Below are 19758 nucleotides of genomic sequence, written 5' to 3'. Positions count from 1 at the left end.
ATGCATTCGGACCATAAGACGCACCCTGATTTTCCCCCCACTTTAGGGGGAAAAAAGTGCGTCTTATGGTCCGAAAAATGCGGTATATTTGTTTAATAATACTTAACAATGTAACGCTGTATACATTAGGTAAATTGTTTTAATCCTAAAACATAATATTTTAAAAAAAAAATAACTTTAACTGGTTTTCTGTTTAATGGAAGAGTATACCGTAGCATATCTAAACATAGCCTGCAGTAGCATTGGTGAAAATTGTACATAGCTGGATAGCATGCTAATCAGCTAAAAAAAAAAAAAAGCAATGATTGCTAACTACTGACTAAGCAAACCCCGAGAAAGCAAAGTTCACTTGACTTAAATAACACATACTGAATAGAAAACCAACAGTGTTGTAGCTCTAATAAATAGCTTGGACCAACAAAGCAGAATTTGCCAGTTATAAAGGTATGTTGTTTTTAAAATTAGCAAAGAGTTAGCAAATAAAGGTTCTGTGAATATGGCATCTGTATTGAACATTATTCAAAAGACAAAGACAGTGGTTGGATTTCTCGTAAGCCCAGACAAACTGTGGTCTGTTTACCTTTCTGCCTTGACCAAGTCGCATTGATTAGTAATAATAGATGTTAAGTTTGACAACTTTCCTAAATTTACTTTGTCTCCTTGGGTTTTTTAGTACAATGCAGAGAGAAACGGTACCAGGGAATATATTAGTGAATGTCAGATTAATTGCTTTATAAAACAGACCCCTTTGTTTTACATTTGGATATATTGTGGAAAGATTAACTTTTCAGCTTTTAGTTGCTGTCTGTGTTCTTTTGGAGAGCTAAACCCTCACTTTGGATCTTAGTTAATAATGTTTTGGGAAATCCAAGGCTTTTGAAATTTCTGCAATAGGCAGCAAAATAATAAACAGTTAATGGTCAAAACCATTACCCACTGGGAAAATAACATTTTGGCTTCACATTTGCTTTAAGCTTTTAGTTTTTATTCATTATAACAATAAATGACTAGATAAATTGCAAGTTCTGTAAACATGAACCATAACATTGTTAATATTTATTACTAGGATTGTATTTATAAAATATATATGCCAAAGTGCCTTTATTTTGGATAAACCTGCACTTTGCTTTTTGAGTTCTGTCATCCAGCTCCTTTCTTACCAGATATGTGACACAGTGACAAAGGGATATCTTGGATATTTTTTCCCCTTGTGAAATTATTTTACAATGTCACCAGCAGTGAACATGCAATTTTAGAGGAAAACTCCTGCACAAAGGCAAAATTATGCAGATCTGGAAATAACACATAAAGCACACAAATAATACATATGCCTTTTTTATTTAAACAATATTTGGTTTAACTTTAAAAAAAGATTAAAATTTGGTTTGGCATGGACAACTGTTGGGACCAGGGAATTACAAGGTAGAGGTGCAATTTGTAAAACGGAATTTATTATTTTTTACATTTAATTATTTTATTTTGAATTTGTGGCAGGGGTCTGGATTAAGTCACTAAAGAGTCAGTTCAGTCTTTTATCCCCATACCCTGTGGCAGTAGATTACTTTTAATAGTGATCCATTGCTTCCTTTAAACCACAGCAGCAGATCAATATTACAGTGAATATTTTGCTGCTGCAGGGAAAATCAGGGAGGAGGTGGATATGTGTTCTCCTGTCTCATCATGAAATCCAGAGTCCCATAAAAACAATTTAAATGATTGATGTACACTATCTGTAACTATAGTTTTCTTTATTATTATTTAATTCATTATTGGACTAAAGGGTGGAGCCTATATTTGCCTGAATGTAAATAATCATAAAGATAATGAACATGTAATATAATATGTAATATAAATAGAATATTTCTAGCACATATGAACCTTATGTCTGGTCATTAAAAATTAACTAAATTAGGTGCAATAAAGAGTGCAAAGTTTGTTACCAAGTCAGCAGAACTTCTAAATAAAATAGTGCATGAATTCAAAACCAAGTTAATATATTGTAGTTAATAACATGTAAATCAAAAATAGAGGGAAGGTGCTTTTTGTTTTATGCAAATTGAAGCTTTGTGCTTATTTTATAAATCATAGAACAAGAAGGGGATAATAAGAATTGAAATATACATCATAAGCAACAAAGTTCAATAAAGGAAGGTAAAAGTGTACAAAACAATCAGGCTTTAGGAGACAATGTTCAATCGACATGAGTACAGGAAGTTTGGCATAAATTTAGCATCTAAAATCAAGTTCCAGTCAATTTCAGTTCTAAAGGTCAGATATGTGCTACAGTTCTGAAACTTCCTTACAATTAAACTGCCTTATCACTGAGTTCCTACAACTTGCAGTCAATGTCTTCTTAGGAGGACAGTTGCTCTCATAAGTTTACATACCCTGGCAGGAAATATTGGCCATTGTTTGTAAAATGTGACTGATCATGCAGAAAGCTTTCCTATAGGAAGCATGAGCAAGCAAAGCAGTTTATTATCACATAATTGTGGGTGCTTTATTTAAACCATAATGCTAACTAAAATCACCCAATGGACTACACTTTCTTCAGGGAAGCTGGGTGATCCAGCAAACCTGGAATGCATCTTGTCCAGGATTAAAAACATTTGTTAACAAATAGCAAATCTCTTTTAGGAAACACATTCCAGATTTGCTGGATCACCCTGTTTCATTGATGAAAGTGTATCTTTCTCAGCCTTGGGGAGGTTTAATAAATTAGGTCCTTTGAAGGGAATGCAACAAGACCTATGGGTAAAACTACACCATTTTTACTGAAAAGCATGGTGGATCTCTAATGTTCTGGGGGTGTGCGCTGCAGTGACAAATAGAAAATTGATGGCAAAATGAATGTAGCATATTAGCAATATTGGAGGGCAACTTGTATTCAACAATCCAGATACCATTGAATCTTCCACAATGACAATAATCCAAAACACAGACCAAGTTTCCTGTTTAGTTGCTACAGCAAAAAACATCAATAGTGCCGGAGTGCCCATCAGTCCCCTGACTTCATATTATTAGGGCACTTTGTAGGGATCTCAAATGTGCAGTTCATGCAAGACAACCCAAGAATTTAAAGGACCTAGGGGCTTGTGTACAAATACAGGTTGTCCCTGAGTTAAGGACATCCAACCTACAGATGACTCCTAGATATGAACAGGGCTTCCCTGCTCATTCGTGTGCAAGATGGAGGCTTGATAGGGGGGTGGTTTGCTTGACTTGCAGAAGAAGTATTTTGCTAAACACAGCTGAGACGGAGATCTTTTGCAACATCTTGTAACTCTTTAATGACCAAGACAAACACTGCAGTTGCATTGGTCAAACCTCAGCTGGAATATGCAGTCCAGTTTTTGGCACCAGTTCACAAAAAGGATTTAGTGGAATTGGAGAGAGTGCAGAGAAGGGCAACTAAACTAATAAAAGGAATGGAGGAGCTTAGCTATGAGAAGAGATTAGCTGAACTGAATATATTCTCTCTTGGGAAGAGAAGTTTAAGGGGTATATGATCAGCCTGTATAAATATGTAATGTTTCATATAGAGAACTCTATTCCGATCATTACAAAGGACAAAATGGCACCCTTTGCGTCTGGAGGAAAAAAAAGTTTAAACTCCGGATAAGGAAGGGATTCTTCACTGTAAGGTTTGTGAAAATGTGGAATAAGCTCTCTCAGGAAGTAGTTTCAACAAGTACAATAGATATATTACCGGGGTATTAAAGCTTTAAAGTAAAGATAACATAGACTGTTGATCCAGGAAGCATCTGATTGCCTTATGGCAGCAGGAAGAATTTTTTTTCATGTTGGAGCAAACTGTTTTTTACCTTCCTCTGGATCAACTATGTCTATAGGGTTTTTATCTGGGATATGTTTATTTCTCTAGTGATTAAACTTGATGGTCTTTTTTTCAACCTGACTAACTATGTAACTATGTAAAAATAAACAGAAAACCATAAACAAATACAGATAAAACTCACATCAGTGAAAATGTTATGGACCTTTGACAAAGAAAAGGGGTAACCTGCAAGATACTCAGCTGTCAACATAAAGGTTAAAGCAGGAATAATCTCAGGCGATGTACCTTCTGCAATTAAAAACCATTACCTGTCTGACTGCAATTGTTTACCTGTCCCTGTTCTGTTGCTGGTGCCACCATCTTCTTTCGTCCACTCTTCCAGGTTTCCAACTCCACCCATTTAGATTGAGATATAACTCTAACGCAGGGTATCCTAGCATCCTACACTGAGCTGCACATGCACACTTTAGCTGTTTTTTTTCTTCCAAAAGAAGACTGCAATTAGGTAGGTAAATATGTTTTATACATTGGCCCACACACAAAAACATTGTTAGTTCAGAGAAGAGATAAAACTGAGAGTGTTCTTATTGCTGTCTTTGTCTTCTTTTACCTGATAATGACTCTTCAATTTTTCATGTATGAGCGTCTAACGGGATTACAGACCAAAATAAAATCATACATTTTCTCCACACTATCCAAAACTAAAAAAATTGCAAGTCTTAACATCTTTCATCTACATGTAGTAATTGATAGTGCCTTGGAGATGTTGTTACAAATTACAAACCTGCAGGAATATAGTAAACTGTATTAAAAGGTCAGCAACAATATTTAAAACTGTAATTTGGTTTATTGGCAGTCTTGACATGTGCCAAAAAATTCAAAGTGCATTTTTTTCAATTCCATTAGATCATCTACTGTAGTAGAATGAAAAAAGAAAATTCTGTTAGGATTTAACTATATATTTATGTTTTGTCTTGTACCTTGTTTAAATAGGTTAAGACTATATCAAAATGAACTCTTCGGAATTTAGAAAAAGAGGAAGGGACATGGTGGACTATATAGCTGACTACATGGAGCAGATTGAATCCAGACAGGTGTTTCCGAGTGTTGAACCTGGATATCTAAGGCCACTGATTCCAGATTCAGCTCCCGAGGAAGGAGAGACTTTTGAAGAAATTATGAAAGATGTTGAAAGAGTGGTCATGCCTGGGGTAAGTAATGACTAAGAGATTCATGTGCAATCTTTCCAGAACCTTAGTCTTCTGTAGTATTAGGTAGCTATATTATATTTACCATCTAAAAATGTAGCACACATGTAATCTTTTTGTGGCATTGATAAAGACACAGCGATAAAGACAGAAGGGTGAGGGCTTCACCCTTTATTTTTTAACCTCCCAACCTTTTATGTAAAGTAACAATTCTGGTAAGAGGTCCGCTTTAATAAATATAAACGAATGCATAGTCTGGATAGATACTGTATCTGAGCACTGTACATATCTATGGCTAGCCATACTATAGTGCGTGTTACATAAGCATTCATGCAAGGCTATTTCTACTGTATTACAAAATCTTAAATATCTTTCTTGTCCTGCTTTGAGGAGTTATCTTTGGGAAGGGGGTATAGCACAAAGGGTGGGCTGGGATAGTAACAATTTCATGCTAATGCTAATGGTCAGTTGCTCACACACAATCTACATCATTCCTGGGCAGCTCATACATCAGAGACCATTTAAATCCGTCACCACATATAAATGGTAGTACTAAATTTACAGATGAATGTTAGGTATTGCCACATGACAGGACCCAAGAATTACATTTCTGGTATATATGCAGGCAGTGGGCCTGCATATATACAATTCATGTATATGGGGTAATCAGGTTTTGGTTTCCAGAATTTTTTTAATAATTATTACAAGGAATGATTAAACAATACAATGGGAACAATAAATCAAGTAACAAACAAAAAAGAGAAAAGGGGTTTAAGAAGTATCATATTTAAAGAGTATCCAATTTTCAAAAACATCAACAACTTTTATGCATTGAGTCTGTGATAGCTATAAATTTGCTTGAAGTCCAAGTCCGCTAGTGACTATTTTACGTTGGGACGCACCTGTGTGCGCTCCACCTAAAATGGTAACAAAGGCATCCCAGGGGATCACACCCTGTTCAGGAGCGGCTGTTGTATACCTGACCTAACCTTTAATAGGGGAATTAATTCCCCTTCCTGAGAAGATCAACGGTAACAGTGTTGAAAGACCATAAAACCCCCATAGGTACCTAATAGGTATCAGGAAAAAGAAAGCAAAAGAGAGGATTTAAAAAAGAGTAGTGGTGAGAAGGGGGTGAGCAGGTCACCAGCCATCAGGCAATGCAGTTCTGAGGGTTCAAAGTGGTGCTGAGCATGGAGAGGGCACAAGGTCATGAAAGCGATCCCATCCCATGGGCATACAGTAATTAATCTAGGGGGTTGGCCATGGAATCTGTTAGTATAGCCCACATTTTCTTATTGGCAAAGAAGCATGCCATTTTCTGTTTAACATGAGGTTGGTTGGGGGCAGCCCACGTAAGGAAGGCGTGTTGAGGTGCGTCTCTGCACCAGTCTGTCATATAGGGCTGGGATCACCCCCTTGGTTTACATTTAAAGGTGGTCATAGTGGGAATGGGATTAGACATGTGTTTCTGCTTAGAAGGGGGGATCCATAGTAGAGCCTTCAAGGATATAGGAGATGTCATGCTTGCTTTCAGTGATGCCCACAGTGGAGGTCGTTCGGTTACAGAATAGGCGGTCAGTGGGGCTATCTGAGTTGCATTGTAGCATTGTAGTACGAGACAAGGTGAGGCTCCCATAGCCCCCCTCCTCCCCCAACTCAGTGGCTGGAAAAGGGTCTTCTATGGGACTTGTGGCCTCCACAATCCCTAAATGAAGGACAGCATCTTTTGTTGCAGCAATTGAAGAGTATTTAAGGGAAATTTTATTGGCAAAACCTGCATAAGGGTATAATACCAATGTAGCGTAGGCAAGCTACCATTGTAGCGTAGGCACATTGTTTCCACTGGCAGGTAAATCCTGAGCACCTTTTACTTGGTGCAGTTTAGTTGTAGGCCCGAGAATTTTTGAAAGTGCTGGGGGAGGGACATTAGGTTGAGCACGGACACTGGAGGATTGGATAGGCACAGTAGTATATCATCCACAAAGAGGCACAGTGGTGGTGACATCCCCACTTCTATGCCTGTGATGTCAGGGTAGTTTCTCATGGGCTGTGCCAGTGGCTCCATGGCTAGGGAAAACAGTAGCAGTGAGAGTGGGCTACCTTGTTTGGTGCCCCCACTTATGGGAAAGTAGGAGGATCAGAAACCCATATATTGGATGAAGGCCCTGGGGGAGGAATATAGTGAGGAGACCCATGTGCAGAAGTGGGACCAAATTCCCCCCTTTCTAGCAAATAAGTAAGGTAAGGCCAAAGGACAGAGTTGAACACCTTCCTGATGTCCAATCTAAGAGGAAACACTGGACAGTTCTTGACTCCAGCTAAGTGTGCCAGGTTCAGCAATCTGCTTATGTTATATCCTGCCTGTCTTTTACTAATAAAGCCTGTTTAATCTGTTGAGATCAGGTGGTTGATGCCTCAATTGCAGCAGTATGCCAGGATAGCCACAAGCAGCTTAGCATCCAGGTTGAAAAAGGAAACTGGCTTGTAGTTAGACCATACTGTTGTGTCTACTTCCAGTTGCAAATAGCTGCCTCTAAGGTGCTAACTCCTGACTCCCTTCCTTGCAGGACCTCATTAAAGACCCAGACTAGGTGTGGCATTAACTCTTCTATGGATTTCTTGTAGTAAATCGCCATGAAGCTATATGGCCCCAAGTGTTTGCTATTTTTAAGCAGTTTGATGGCCTGCATCACTTCTTGGGGCATTATTGGGGTTTACAGGTCTTCTCTCAGAGTGGAGGGGATTTCTGGTAGGGAGGATGTCTCAAATAATGAGTACATGGCAGCTCTGGTGAATGATTGTGAAATTGGTATAAAGAGTGTAGCCTTTTGTGAAACTTCTGGAGTATGTGTGCTGGGTTACTTGTAAGGCCTACCCTGTTGACCTTTAGGTGGTTTGGGGTGAAGCAGCAATTGGGGTGCCGTAGTATATTAGACAGAAAAGTGTGGGGTTTGTTGCTGTAAGCGTAGAATTTGTTTTTCAACTGCTACATCTGAGGTACTTTTCCACCAGGGAAGCAAAGCAGAGGTTAGTTGTTCCAATCGCTTCTAGGTGCGTGACTTGTGGGAGAGGAGGGGAACTGGTGGCACAAGTCAGCATATTCTGTTGTAAGTTGTTTGAGCTGGGTTGTGCATTGTTTTTTGAGCTGAGAGGCAATGTGAGGCAGTCCCTGATGAACAATTCGTGCACCGCCCAAAGGGTTTTGGCTGAGACCCCAGGATTCTGATTTAAGGAGAGACCCACCTTGGTTCTTGAGTACACTGTGGGATTGCTTAGGAGGAAGTCCTTGAGGGACCCATGGCTTAGGGAAAAGCGAAGTGAAGTTGACCTGAATGGCGTCATGGTCTAACCATGGGATCGCCAAAATAGTGCTTGAGGAGACCAATGGAAGGGCAGTATTGGAAACTAGTACATGATCAATACGGGAGAAAAGTTGGTTCACGTGAGAAAAGTATGTATAGTCAAGTTCAGATGGGTGCATTTCCCATCACACGTCTGCACATCTCGGTATGGAAAAGATCCAGGAGCACATACAATGAAGCTGTCTCTCTTTGTTGATTCTCTTACCAGCCATGGAATCAGGGGGACACTAGTTTCCCAGCATGAAATGGTGTGCCTTGCGCATGCATATTCAGCAGGTGTGTAAAAAAGGGTAAATGACTCTCATTGGGTGCATAAGAGGACAAGCATCACTTTTGCTTCATTGAGGCTTCCAATGAGAATTAGATATCCGCCTACGAGGTTTGCCAATTTGGTATCTAAAATGAACGGTACCGATTAACGAAAGCCTAGGGATTCTTCTGCATTTGAGTGGAGCACTAGCCATATGGAGCACTGCCTATGAGGCATGGATGTAACGTGGACAGGAGAAAGAGGAGAAGTGGATCATGTCAGCCCTACAGGTATTGAAATAGTGGAAGGCTTGGGAGAATTTCATTGGGGAGTAAAGCCCCTGTGCATTAAGGGAAATAATAGATACCGTTATGGTGGTGGGCTTACAGGGTGCTTGCCAATGTATCAGTGAAGTGTGGGACCTAGGATGTCAGGGGGATGTGGGGTAGGGGGACGTAGGGGCATGTAGGAGAGGGCGAAGAACGTTAATCAGTTTTTGGGGGCTTCAAGTGCACCTGTATTTATGAGTTATCTTCATCTGTACACCTAACTATATCAATGAAAGAAAATTAAATCTGTATATTTATTCCATTTCCTAGGTAACGCATTGGCACAGTCCTTACTTTTTTGCATACTTTCCCACTGCCAATTCATATCCAGCCATGCTTGCCGATATGCTGTGTGGAGCTATTGGATGCATTGGCTTTACTTGGGTAAGTTTATAAAGTTGTTATTTTTCATATATGATGTGACTTTACTTTACTTTACTACACTATACTATACTTTAATATTTCTCTTACACTTATCATTGTTTTTGTAAAGTTTCAGCATGATTTAATTTATACATGTCTTGGCTGTTATATAAGAAATGATTGGTTACTCACCATTAACATGCCCTAGGGCAATGTACACACATTTGTTTGGTGTGCTGCAAATGCATTCCCTTAGTGCATTGGGATGCCTTTAAAAATGAGTGGCACCACAATGCATGTTAGTGCATTACTGTGCTTGCTGCCACAACACATAGGTCTAATTGGCTACTAATGTTTAACTTTCTAGTGGCCCTTAATGTCATAAAAATAGGGTGAGCGGCTGCTTGAAGTTTTTCTGTGGTACTGTCCACATCTGATCCTCTTGTCTGCAGAATTTATGGATAAATGAAGCAAACATACATACCTATAAACAAATACACCTTTCATTTTTGCTATTTGATGTCTCAAATGTTGTCAGAATCTCATACACTGAACCATAACCTGATATTAGCTTTTAGTAAATGCAGTGCTTTGCATGTGTATAAGTATATTTAGGCGCTGAACAAAAATTAATAACATGTAATAGTCTACTTAAAAAAATGTTTTGGTCTTTTTTGTATTTAAGGCTTCAAGTCCAGCATGCACAGAGCTGGAGACAGTCATGTTGGACTGGCTGGGAAAGGCAATAGGTTTGCCAGAGCAATTTCTAGCTGGAAGTAAAGGTGAAGGTGGGGGTGTAATTCAGGTAAGACACAACTTATCAGCAGTGTGTAACTGTACACTGTCATTTTACTGCCTTTGAGAGTATCAGTAATGTGACTTTTTTTGTTACTAGGTGGTAGGTTTAGTCTACCTTATTAATACTTTTTTAAAGCAGACATTTTAATAAAAGTGAATATCCACTTACACTGGTTGGGCCCCCTCCCTATATCCAAATCACCTGTTAGAATTAGGTAGAAAATGTATCTGTAATGGGGTTTGAATTATACAACCCTTACCTCTTCCTGTCTTTTGCAGTTTTGGGTAGGGCATCACCAGAACACTTAAATACATTGCAACAGTGTCTTCTCAAGAGATTTTGCCTACTCTGTCTTCCATAGGAATCTTCTTAGGAAGTCAGTGATGTCATCCTTGCCTACGCTTTGGGGGCAGTAAAGTAGAATTTCTAATTTACATGTACATTTTCTATCTACATATAGTAGATGGGTCCATAAGGAAGCCTGGCCAGTTTAGTCAAATCTTTAATTTTAAATAGAAGGCGCTCTTTAACATAACTGCATTATTCCATCCTCCTGACTACAAGCTGCATATGCACACAAAGCATTGGTTGCAGCAGGTCTGCACACACCTTTCATGAACAAACCGCTAAACACAATATCTGTTACAGGAAGTGTTACATACACAAAGGTTTGGACAGTGTAGGGAATGGCTAGAACTTCTATTTTTATTGTATTGCTGTGCTTTTGTTGGAGGTATTTCCCTGTACATTATTGTCATATGAAATTTCTCTAATGGGAGAGATAATGGCCAGCACAGTGCTGGCCTTTCCAGCGCTAGGTCACAGGTTCAAATCTTGGCCAGGACACTATCTGCCTGGAGTTTGCATGTTCTCCCCATGTTTGCGTGGGTTTCCATTGGGTACTCTGGTTTCCTCCCACATTACAAAAACATGCAGTTAGGTTAATTAGCTTTTCCCCAAATTTTGACCTTACACCAGTAGTCGCCAACATTTCAGACCTCACAATCCATGAAAACCATACCACGCATGCACAGGGAGTTGAAGAAACTTCCCCCAGAGTGTTGTCATGATGCCAGAACCCATCCACTCCCCCATCACAGGACCTGCTTGCTGCGCTACTGTCCCCCCAGGATGTGTAGCAAGCAGGTCTGAGCCTGGAATGGGAGAGTGGGTGGGTTGTATACATATGGGGGACAGCGCCACAGACCACCAGTTGGAGACCGCTGCCTTAGACTGTATTAAAGACATTTGACTATGGTAGGGACATTAGATTGTGGGCCCCTTTGTGGGAAAGATAGTGAAATGACTATGGACTTAATATGCCTAATATGTTGGCGCTGTATAAATACTGTATAATAATAATGGGAGCATAGAAAAAACAGGGACAGAAATCCAACTTTCCCTGCTTTTTCCAAAACTGAAAAAATGTCCTAACGGCTCTGCCTGTCCAAATCTGTCTGCAGTGTAAATTAGCTACTAGTTCTTTATTTCTTTTGGGAACTGCCACAATATTTCTCACTGCAATGTGAAATAAATGTAAAATTCAACAGATAAAGTAAGCCCACCTTATAGATTTCACCAGTGGATATCCTCTGAAAGGTAAATCATTAGTTTTGGTTGCAGTGACACGTAAACATTAAGTTGAATAATTTGAAGAACCAGCAAAATAATACTGAAGATTTCTGAATTACATTGCTCTGTGTTTATAAAGTGGTCAGGCCACTTTGCAGTAATAAAGGGCACAATATATTGCAATGCAATTCCAGATATCAACAGATGTAGCTGAATGGGAATGTAATCATTTTTCCAATAAAAGCAAATATTTCTGCCTGCAGTATTTATTTTTCTAGCGGCAGCTGCTGATTATCTATAAAGGTATACGACGCAAACAGAGGTGGCATTGGCCAAACAAGTGTCCCCTTGCCGTGATGTTAGGTACTGTTAGACATTTTGTAATATTGATTTCCTATCTCTCCTGTGCGTATCCTAAATGTTATGTGACTGAAAAAGGCTAAAAGCAAATTACCGAGCCAAGCTGTAATTGCCCTGTTGGTAAACTGTTGCCTGTGAAAATTGGCTTGTAATTACATTTGAAAACCTGCATCTTTCTAAGGCATCATTATAAGCTGATTCATCTCAGGCGGCAATAGAAATGAGAGCAGAGATAAAAGAAATCACTCTATGGGTGTAGACACTGGTCACCATTTTTTCCTTTCACATTTGCTTCCTTTACCATGGCAACTGTAATTAACCTGTTCATTCCTGTATAATTCTACAAATGTCAGTCATGCAGTACTGATGCTGATCAAATACCAACATAGTTTATTAAAACTACTAATGTTATTGCTTTACTCCTATTTCAAACACCTAAACTTAAAGAATAAAAGTGTATTCTTTTTAAAGTGAAACTTAATTTTTTTTCTTGCTGCTTGAAGCTCCACTTTTAGTACTGTGTTTAGAGCTGATCTAAAGGAGAATAATAAACAAACATGTTATACAGTACTAGAAGTTCGGGAGGTTTGTAATTATGTTCAGAAAGCACAGGGAGGTCTACTCTGTTATACCTTGTTAAAGTTGTTAAAGTTCACCGCTGTAGATAAATATGGCCTAATATTGACCACCACACAGGCAGACAGAGCAGCAGTACAAATGGGCCTTAGAGGCCATACACTATAAGACATTTTTAATAGGTTTTACCAGCCTTTCTCAACCTTTTAACCCTTGTGGAACCCACTAAATAATTTTCAGGTGTAAATAATCTTAAGGAAACACCTGTCAGTGGGGGGAAAATACCTCTTAAATTGGTGGCTAGTAGAAAGAATGCCCCCTACAGTGGTGGCTAGAATTACACTTTTTAGACAACTATAAACATCATAAGACATGCTGTTGTCTCTACCAAGTAATGTTAGCCCCAGAACTTTGCAAGCTTATCAAATGGGAAGTCAGTTAGCTCTAGTTCGAGGAAACCTCAGCAACTTTTGAAGCAACCCTGGGGAACCACAAAACCCCTTTTTGAGAATGACTAGATAATACATTGAATTTGACTCATATAGCAAACATATTAAAATGATTCATAATAGATATATGATTGATATATAAGCCAAACATTATTCAGTAGAGACCATTTTTTGTACCTACAACATAGGGCTAGAATCATTTTCTAACAGCTTGTGGAAGCAGTCCTTGCTGTGTCCAATACCAACACAGATTGATTTTTGGAAAAGTTAATGGAAAGGAAAAGTTGTTGTGAAAAAAGAACTGGTCAGTTTAAGCAATAAAAATTTTTTCGCAATTATTTTTGTCCAGTTAGAAAAGAGAAGACACAAATAGTTGCTAAAGTAAACAGTATGTTTTGAACCTGTGTATGTGGAGGGTTAAAGTGAATGTTTACCAAGACTTTCTATCTAAATTTGATTCTATCTAACTTTCCTATCCTGATTCTATCTTGATTTCTTATCTAAATTTGATTTAAGATAGAGAAATAAACAAAAAGAACCCTTGTCAAGTGTTTTTAACAGTCTCTTTGCCCATTGATTACCATTCTAAAAAAGTGATGCTGTCCTTCTCCATTGGATTAAATAAGAATGGTTGCTTCTAGCAATTATTTTTGATTGAGAAAGTGCCTGCTGAAAAAAAACGCAATCAGAGTGTGCCTTCAAACCCGAGAACTAACTAGTTCAGTGTTTCTCAAAAAGGGTTCCTCCAGAGGTTGCTAGGGGTTCTTTGAGCAATGAGCAGTTTGTGACTCCTAGGTAAGTTTAACAGATTGTTTATCTGTAAGGGTGGTAGCCTTCCTAACATAAGAGGTATTCTTCTAATTGACTAATATTCTACGTAATTATGGCAGGAGTTCCCCCAATTGTGCCTCCATTGAGTCCTCAATCAGGACCTGGGCCATTCTGAAGTTCCCCTTTGTCTTGGCACGGAGGAAGCACCAGGTGCTGCCATCTTCATCCTTCTTCTGGCTACATCACCCAGTCTCGCACTGCGGAGATGCAAGATCGGGTTCAGTAGCCTGCAGTAAAAGGGAAAAAAGAGTGCCAATCTCCCTGTGCATGCGTGAGATCGGTATCTCTTTGCCCATGCTGATGAAGGAAAATGCCTGCTCAGAAGGAGCAGCCAAACGCCTCCCAGGGTTGTGTGATGTAGGTATCCCGGGAGGCTCTGCGCTACCATTAAATCTTGACTGTCATGGTGATTATGACAGAATGGGGGGGGCTTTGAAAAAAAAAGTGTGTTGCAGTTAAAAAAAGAAACAAAAAATATTTTTACTTTACATAAAAGGGTAGACAACCCATTTTTATAAAGTAAAACTTTTAGTTTAGGTCTGCTTTAAGCAATTACAAAAATCATTTAGGCTCAGTTCACAATAATTTAACACCAGCCATTTGTGTGTCATTTTCAAATTTCATCGGCCTTCACTGAAAATAACTTTTATTTCAAAATCCTTATCCTGATAGGTCTTTAGACTGTAAATCTGCCCATGAACAACACAGGACCTAGGGACTATACCACGTTTAATAGCCCTCCTCTATGGTCAGATTTACAGGTACAATTGTTCATTTCATATATCCTCAATAACCTCAATGTTTTTTTTCCACCAGCTGATGTCACACCAATTTAATTTCCTCTGTTTTATTGAGATCTGAGTTATCTCCTCGAGCCTTGCATGCCAAATAAACAAGTTCCACTAATGCATGATACAAAGGCTATTGTTTGGGTATGTGCTTTTCCATGCTGTGTGCAAACCATTCAATTAATAAATTAGCCACCAGCTATTTTTTGTGTACAAGTGCATTGTTAAGGCAAATGGTGACAATGATCTTTCAGCAAATGTCTCAAATCCTCTCATGCTGTCACCAGCAGCCCTTAGATTACCAAGGAGCGATGTCAGTGGTTGATAAACCTCAAACTAATATCCGTTACGGGATTGATCTATATTTTCAACTCTGATTATATATTATAGGATTTTTCTTTAGAAGGTCAGTACAGGATATTAAGCTTTACTTCACGTCAGGTGTGCATGTTCTTTTGTTCTTAAAGATATGCTGAACCTTGCATGTACAATACACATGTACAATTCATCTCTATGGCATTACCTTTCCTTCAACATTAAGGCTGCGTACACATGCTCAATTGTTGTCGGTGGAAATGATCTTTCCCAAAGAACTGAAGGATGAATGAACGAGCGCTGTACATACATCACTGTTCTGTTCTATGCAGAGGGTGGGGGGAACAAGCAAGTGGCACTCTGCAGTGCTCTTCTCCCTTCACCTCTATTGTGGACGTTCATCACATTAGAGCGCATATTGGGCGAGAATCATCTAACATGTGTAGCCTAATACTGCCCACAATGTGTACTTAACACTCAAAACTCATACTAAATCTATCCCTGTAACATTAAAACTAGCTCTCCAGCATGAACACTTTTATTTCCTCTATTCCTATAACTCATACCCCTCCCTGCAATCCTAATTATCACACACTAACCCTATCAGTAACCTACCAGTTCCCCCATATTTACTGTGACCCTGACATTCACACTTACCCTCCCTGTAACCCTAATACTTTCTGTACCTTACTGGTACCTAACATTAAGCTTTTCTGTAAACCTATTCCTGACACTAAAGATGTCCTGCAACCCCCCTTCCATTCAGACTAATGCTCACTGTAACTAGGGATGAGCGAGTGAGAATTGTAAGTTGGATCCCACAGCGAATCGAGCCTTTCTCGCTTACCAAAGTGAGAACAGCTTTGTGATTCGCCATGAGGTTGTGTTCTCACTGTACAAATGAGGAAAAAAGCAGGGGACAGAAACGCCCACTATTTCCGGCGGGAATGGCGCGGCTGGGAGCGAATCATTTGCTCCCAGGATGCACACCAAGACCCAGCAGCCCAATCAGGAGAGATCTGAGCACAGGCATATATACAGGGAAGGAGGGAGGGGTTAGTCACTCCTTCTTGTGTGCTGTGTGAAGGATAGAAGCAGGGAGAGACGTGGATTGTGACAGGGACAGGTTAGGAGCCTTCTGTATATCTGTATATATACAGAGACAGCAGTTTTTGATGCTACCTGTTTCTATGTACCATAAAAGCCAAAAAAAATACAGATATTTCAGTCTTTGATACCTTGCTTGCTATTTACCAAAAAAGCCAGTTTGCTACAAAAAAAAAATTCTGTCCTACTCTAAAAAAAAAAATACAGATATTTCAGTGTTTGATACCTCTTGCTATTTACTAAAGAAGACAGTTTGGTAAGGAAAAATTTCTGTTCTACTATGAGAAAAAATATAGATATTTCAATGTTTGATACTTCTTGCTATTTACCAAAGAAAACCGTTTGGTAAAAACAAAATTCTGTCCTACTATATAAAAATATAGATATTTCAGTGTTTGATACCTACTGCTATTTACCAAAGAAGCCAGTTTGGTAAAACAGAAATTTCTGTCCTACTATTTAAAAAATACAGAGATTTCAATGTTTGAAACCTGTTCCTATTTACCAAAGAAACCGTTTGGTACAGGTGCATTTTTGCTCGAATAAGTCTAAGATGAGCAGTAGACGCAGGGGAAGGCGTGGCGCTGGGTGGTTTGCGGTATATGGCATACTCCCCGGGAGTCCGCCACTGTAGGATATCAGCAGTCACGTCATGTGGAGAGTGTTGTGGACTGGGTCTCAGGGGCCTCAAGCGCAGCAGGCTCTTCTTCTGCAGCAGCAGCAACCAGCACAGCGGTGACAGCAGCAAAGACATTATCGTGGCTAATGTGCCTGTACCTTCTGCTCTAGATGCCAGTTACCAATGCGGTCCACGCTCCGTCACAGGGACCACCGCCTCTTCTTGTTGCTGCTGCTGCCACCTGTCAGTACTCCATTCACTAAAATTGTAGACTTCTGGGTGGCATTGATGATGCACTACACCCAGCTCTAGATGCCAGTTACCAATGCCGTCCACGCTCCGTCTCAGGGCCCACCGCCTCCTCCTCCTGCTGTTGCTGCTGCTGCCTGTCAGTACTTTATTCACTAAAATTGTATTACACACTTCTGGGTGGATGGGATTGTCAATGCACTACACCCAGCTCTGGATGCCAGTTACCAATGCGTTCCCCACTTAGTCTCAGGGGCCACCGCCTCCTTCTGCTGTTGCTGCTGCCGTCTGTCAGTACTCCATTCACTAAAATTGTGTAACACATTTCTGGGTGGGTGGAATTGTCAATGCACTACACCCAGCTCTAGATGCCAGTTACCAATGCAGTCCCCGCTCTGCCTCAGGGCCCACCGCCTCCTCCTCCTCCTCCTACTGCTGCTGCCACCACCTCCTGTCAGTACTTCATTCGCTAAAATTGTACACTTCTGGGTGGCATTGACGATGCACTACACCCAGCTCTAGATGCCAGTTACCAAGGCGGTCCATGCTCCATCTCAGGGCCCACCGCCTCCTGCTGCTGCCACCTGTCAGTGCTCCATTTACTAAATTTGTATTACACACTTCTGGGTGGGTGGCATTGTCTATGCACTACACCCAGCTCTGGATGCCAGTTACCAAGGCAATCCCCACTCCGTCTCAGGGCCCACCGCCTCCTTCTGCTGTTGCTGCTGCCGCCTATCAGTACTCCATTCACTAAAATTGTGTTACACATTTCTGGGTGGGTGGAATTGTCAATGCACTACACCCAGCTCTAGATGCCAGTTACCAATGCAGTCCCCGCTCCATCTCAGGGCCCACCGCCTCCTCCTCCTCCTCCTGCTGCTGCTGCTGCCACCACCACCTGTCAGTACTCTGTTCGCTAAAATTGTATACTTCGGGTGGCATTGACGATGCACTACACCCAGCTCTAGATGCCAGTTACCAATGCGGTCCCCACTCCTTCTCAGGGCTCACCGTCTCCTCCTCCTGCTGTTGCTGCCGCCTGTCAGTACTCCATTCACTAAAATTGTACACTTCTGGGTGGCATTGACAATGCGCTACACCCAGCTCTAGATGCCAGTTACCAATGCAGTCCACGCTCCGTCTCAGGGACCACCACCTCATCCTCCTGCTGTTGCTGCCGCCTGTCAGTACTCCATTCACTAAAATTGTATTACACACTTCTGGGTGGGTGGCATTATCAATGCACTACACCTAGCTTTAGATGCCAGTTACCAATACGGTCACTGCTCCGTATCCTCCTGCTGCTGCCTGTCAGTACTCCATTCACAAAAAGTGTATTACACACTTCTGGGTGGCAGTGACGATGCACTACACCCAGCTCTCCATGACACTTACCAATACGGTCTCCCTGGCGATAGCTGACCAAAGGCCACACACTGCTACTGTTCCCGCTGACCCACCCTCCGTCTCTTTTGCCTAATGTCACTGCGCTACTTGTCCACAATTTTATGGGTGGCATTCCTAACACATGTCATCCAGGTCATGATGCCAGCTAGCAATTATTATTATTATTAATATTATTATTATTAAACAGGATTAATATAGCGTAATCAAATATTAAATAGGGGTGTGTGCATTAAAAAGCAATGCATTCTTCTGCTGTTTTGATAGCAGAGACTGTTGCTAGTGGGTTGAGTTCACCCTTTCTTAATGTCCTAATGTTTATGCTGCCTTCTGGACGCTGTCCATCACGCAAAAATCCTATTTGCCTGCTATTTTCTGGAAAACCACAAGGTATTTTGGAACGTTTGTATTTGTCCCTTGTTGCCACTGTTCTATACATACCTAGCAAATTGGTGGTTCTAACATGTATAGGGGCTTTGCTCTTAATGTTTAAAGTTGGGCAATTGACTTGAATAGAATTTGCGAAATCGGTCCGCCGAAATTTCGCGGACCCATCGGAAGTTCAACTACATTTTTGCGAGGCTGTCAGAGGCCTTCTTGCTCATGCCTAATAAAGAAGGGATTCTTCACTGTAAGAAGAAAATGTGGAATAGGCTCCCTCAGAAGGTAATTTCAGCAACTACTATAGATTGCTTTAGGAAAAAGTTAGATGCTTTTTTGCAAATGCAGAAAATGTTATTGAAAATATGCAAACATGAAATATACATGTAATTTGCATAAATCACATTTTCTGCTTTTAACTAACCATCTCTTTTAGTGAGTGTTGTCAGTGTTGTTACCCCAGGCAGGAGCATCAGGCGAATAGAAAAAGGAGCTAAAAAAGGAAAATAAAGTCCATTATTACATTTGAGGATTTGTATGCTATAATATAATGTATTTTGTTATTGGGTTTAGATTCACTTTAAAGTAATATAATTCCATTCTATACAAATTAAGTGTACTCCGCATTGATATGCTTAACATCCCTATTAACAATACCTATACACGGGTGTTTTTTAATGTTGCAAAATGCTTACATTCCCAAATAATGCAGGGATATTTCCTCAGGGTACTGCAAGTGAAGCAACACTAATGGCACTTCTTGCTGCAAGGACCAGAGTTACCAAACGTCTTCAGAGGGAAAACCCAGACTTAAGTGAAGCAGAGATCATTGGTCGGATGGTGGCCTATTCTTCAGACCAGGTTTGTTTTAGCTTTCTTAGGACACATTTAATTTGATAATTTGATTCATTTTTATTATGATATTACTGTAATATCCATAAACAGTTTGCCTCCTCACGAAAAAGGACAGAGCATAACTGTGAAATTAGTGCTA

At 40.2% G+C, this 19758-nt stretch overlaps 1 protein-coding gene across 2 annotated transcripts in view; it reads left to right on the top strand.

Annotated features, from left to right (window-relative positions):
• DDC (dopa decarboxylase) overlaps window positions 1-19758 on the top strand; it is a 55935-nt gene that overhangs the window by 10512 nt on the left and 25665 nt on the right. The window contains exons 1-5 of one of the 2 annotated variants that reach the window (XM_072412114.1): window positions 354-444; window positions 4790-5007; window positions 9219-9332; window positions 9997-10116; window positions 19491-19625. In XM_072412114.1, the coding sequence (XP_072268215.1) occupies window positions 4807-5007; window positions 9219-9332; window positions 9997-10116; window positions 19491-19625 (570 nt within the window). In that variant the 5' untranslated portion in view covers window positions 354-444; window positions 4790-4806. Of the gene's footprint in view, window positions 1-353; window positions 445-4789; window positions 5008-9218; window positions 9333-9996; window positions 10117-19490; window positions 19626-19758 lie in introns of those variants that run through there. The other variant, XM_072412115.1, reaches the window with a different exon arrangement.

This window comes from Pyxicephalus adspersus, chromosome 5, assembly GCF_032062135.1.
Source record: "Pyxicephalus adspersus chromosome 5, UCB_Pads_2.0, whole genome shotgun sequence".
In the NCBI taxonomy this organism is placed as follows: domain Eukaryota; kingdom Metazoa; phylum Chordata; class Amphibia; order Anura; family Pyxicephalidae; genus Pyxicephalus; species Pyxicephalus adspersus.
Note: the sequence above shows the minus strand (reverse complement) of the source record. Positions and strands in the feature narration are given on the sequence as shown.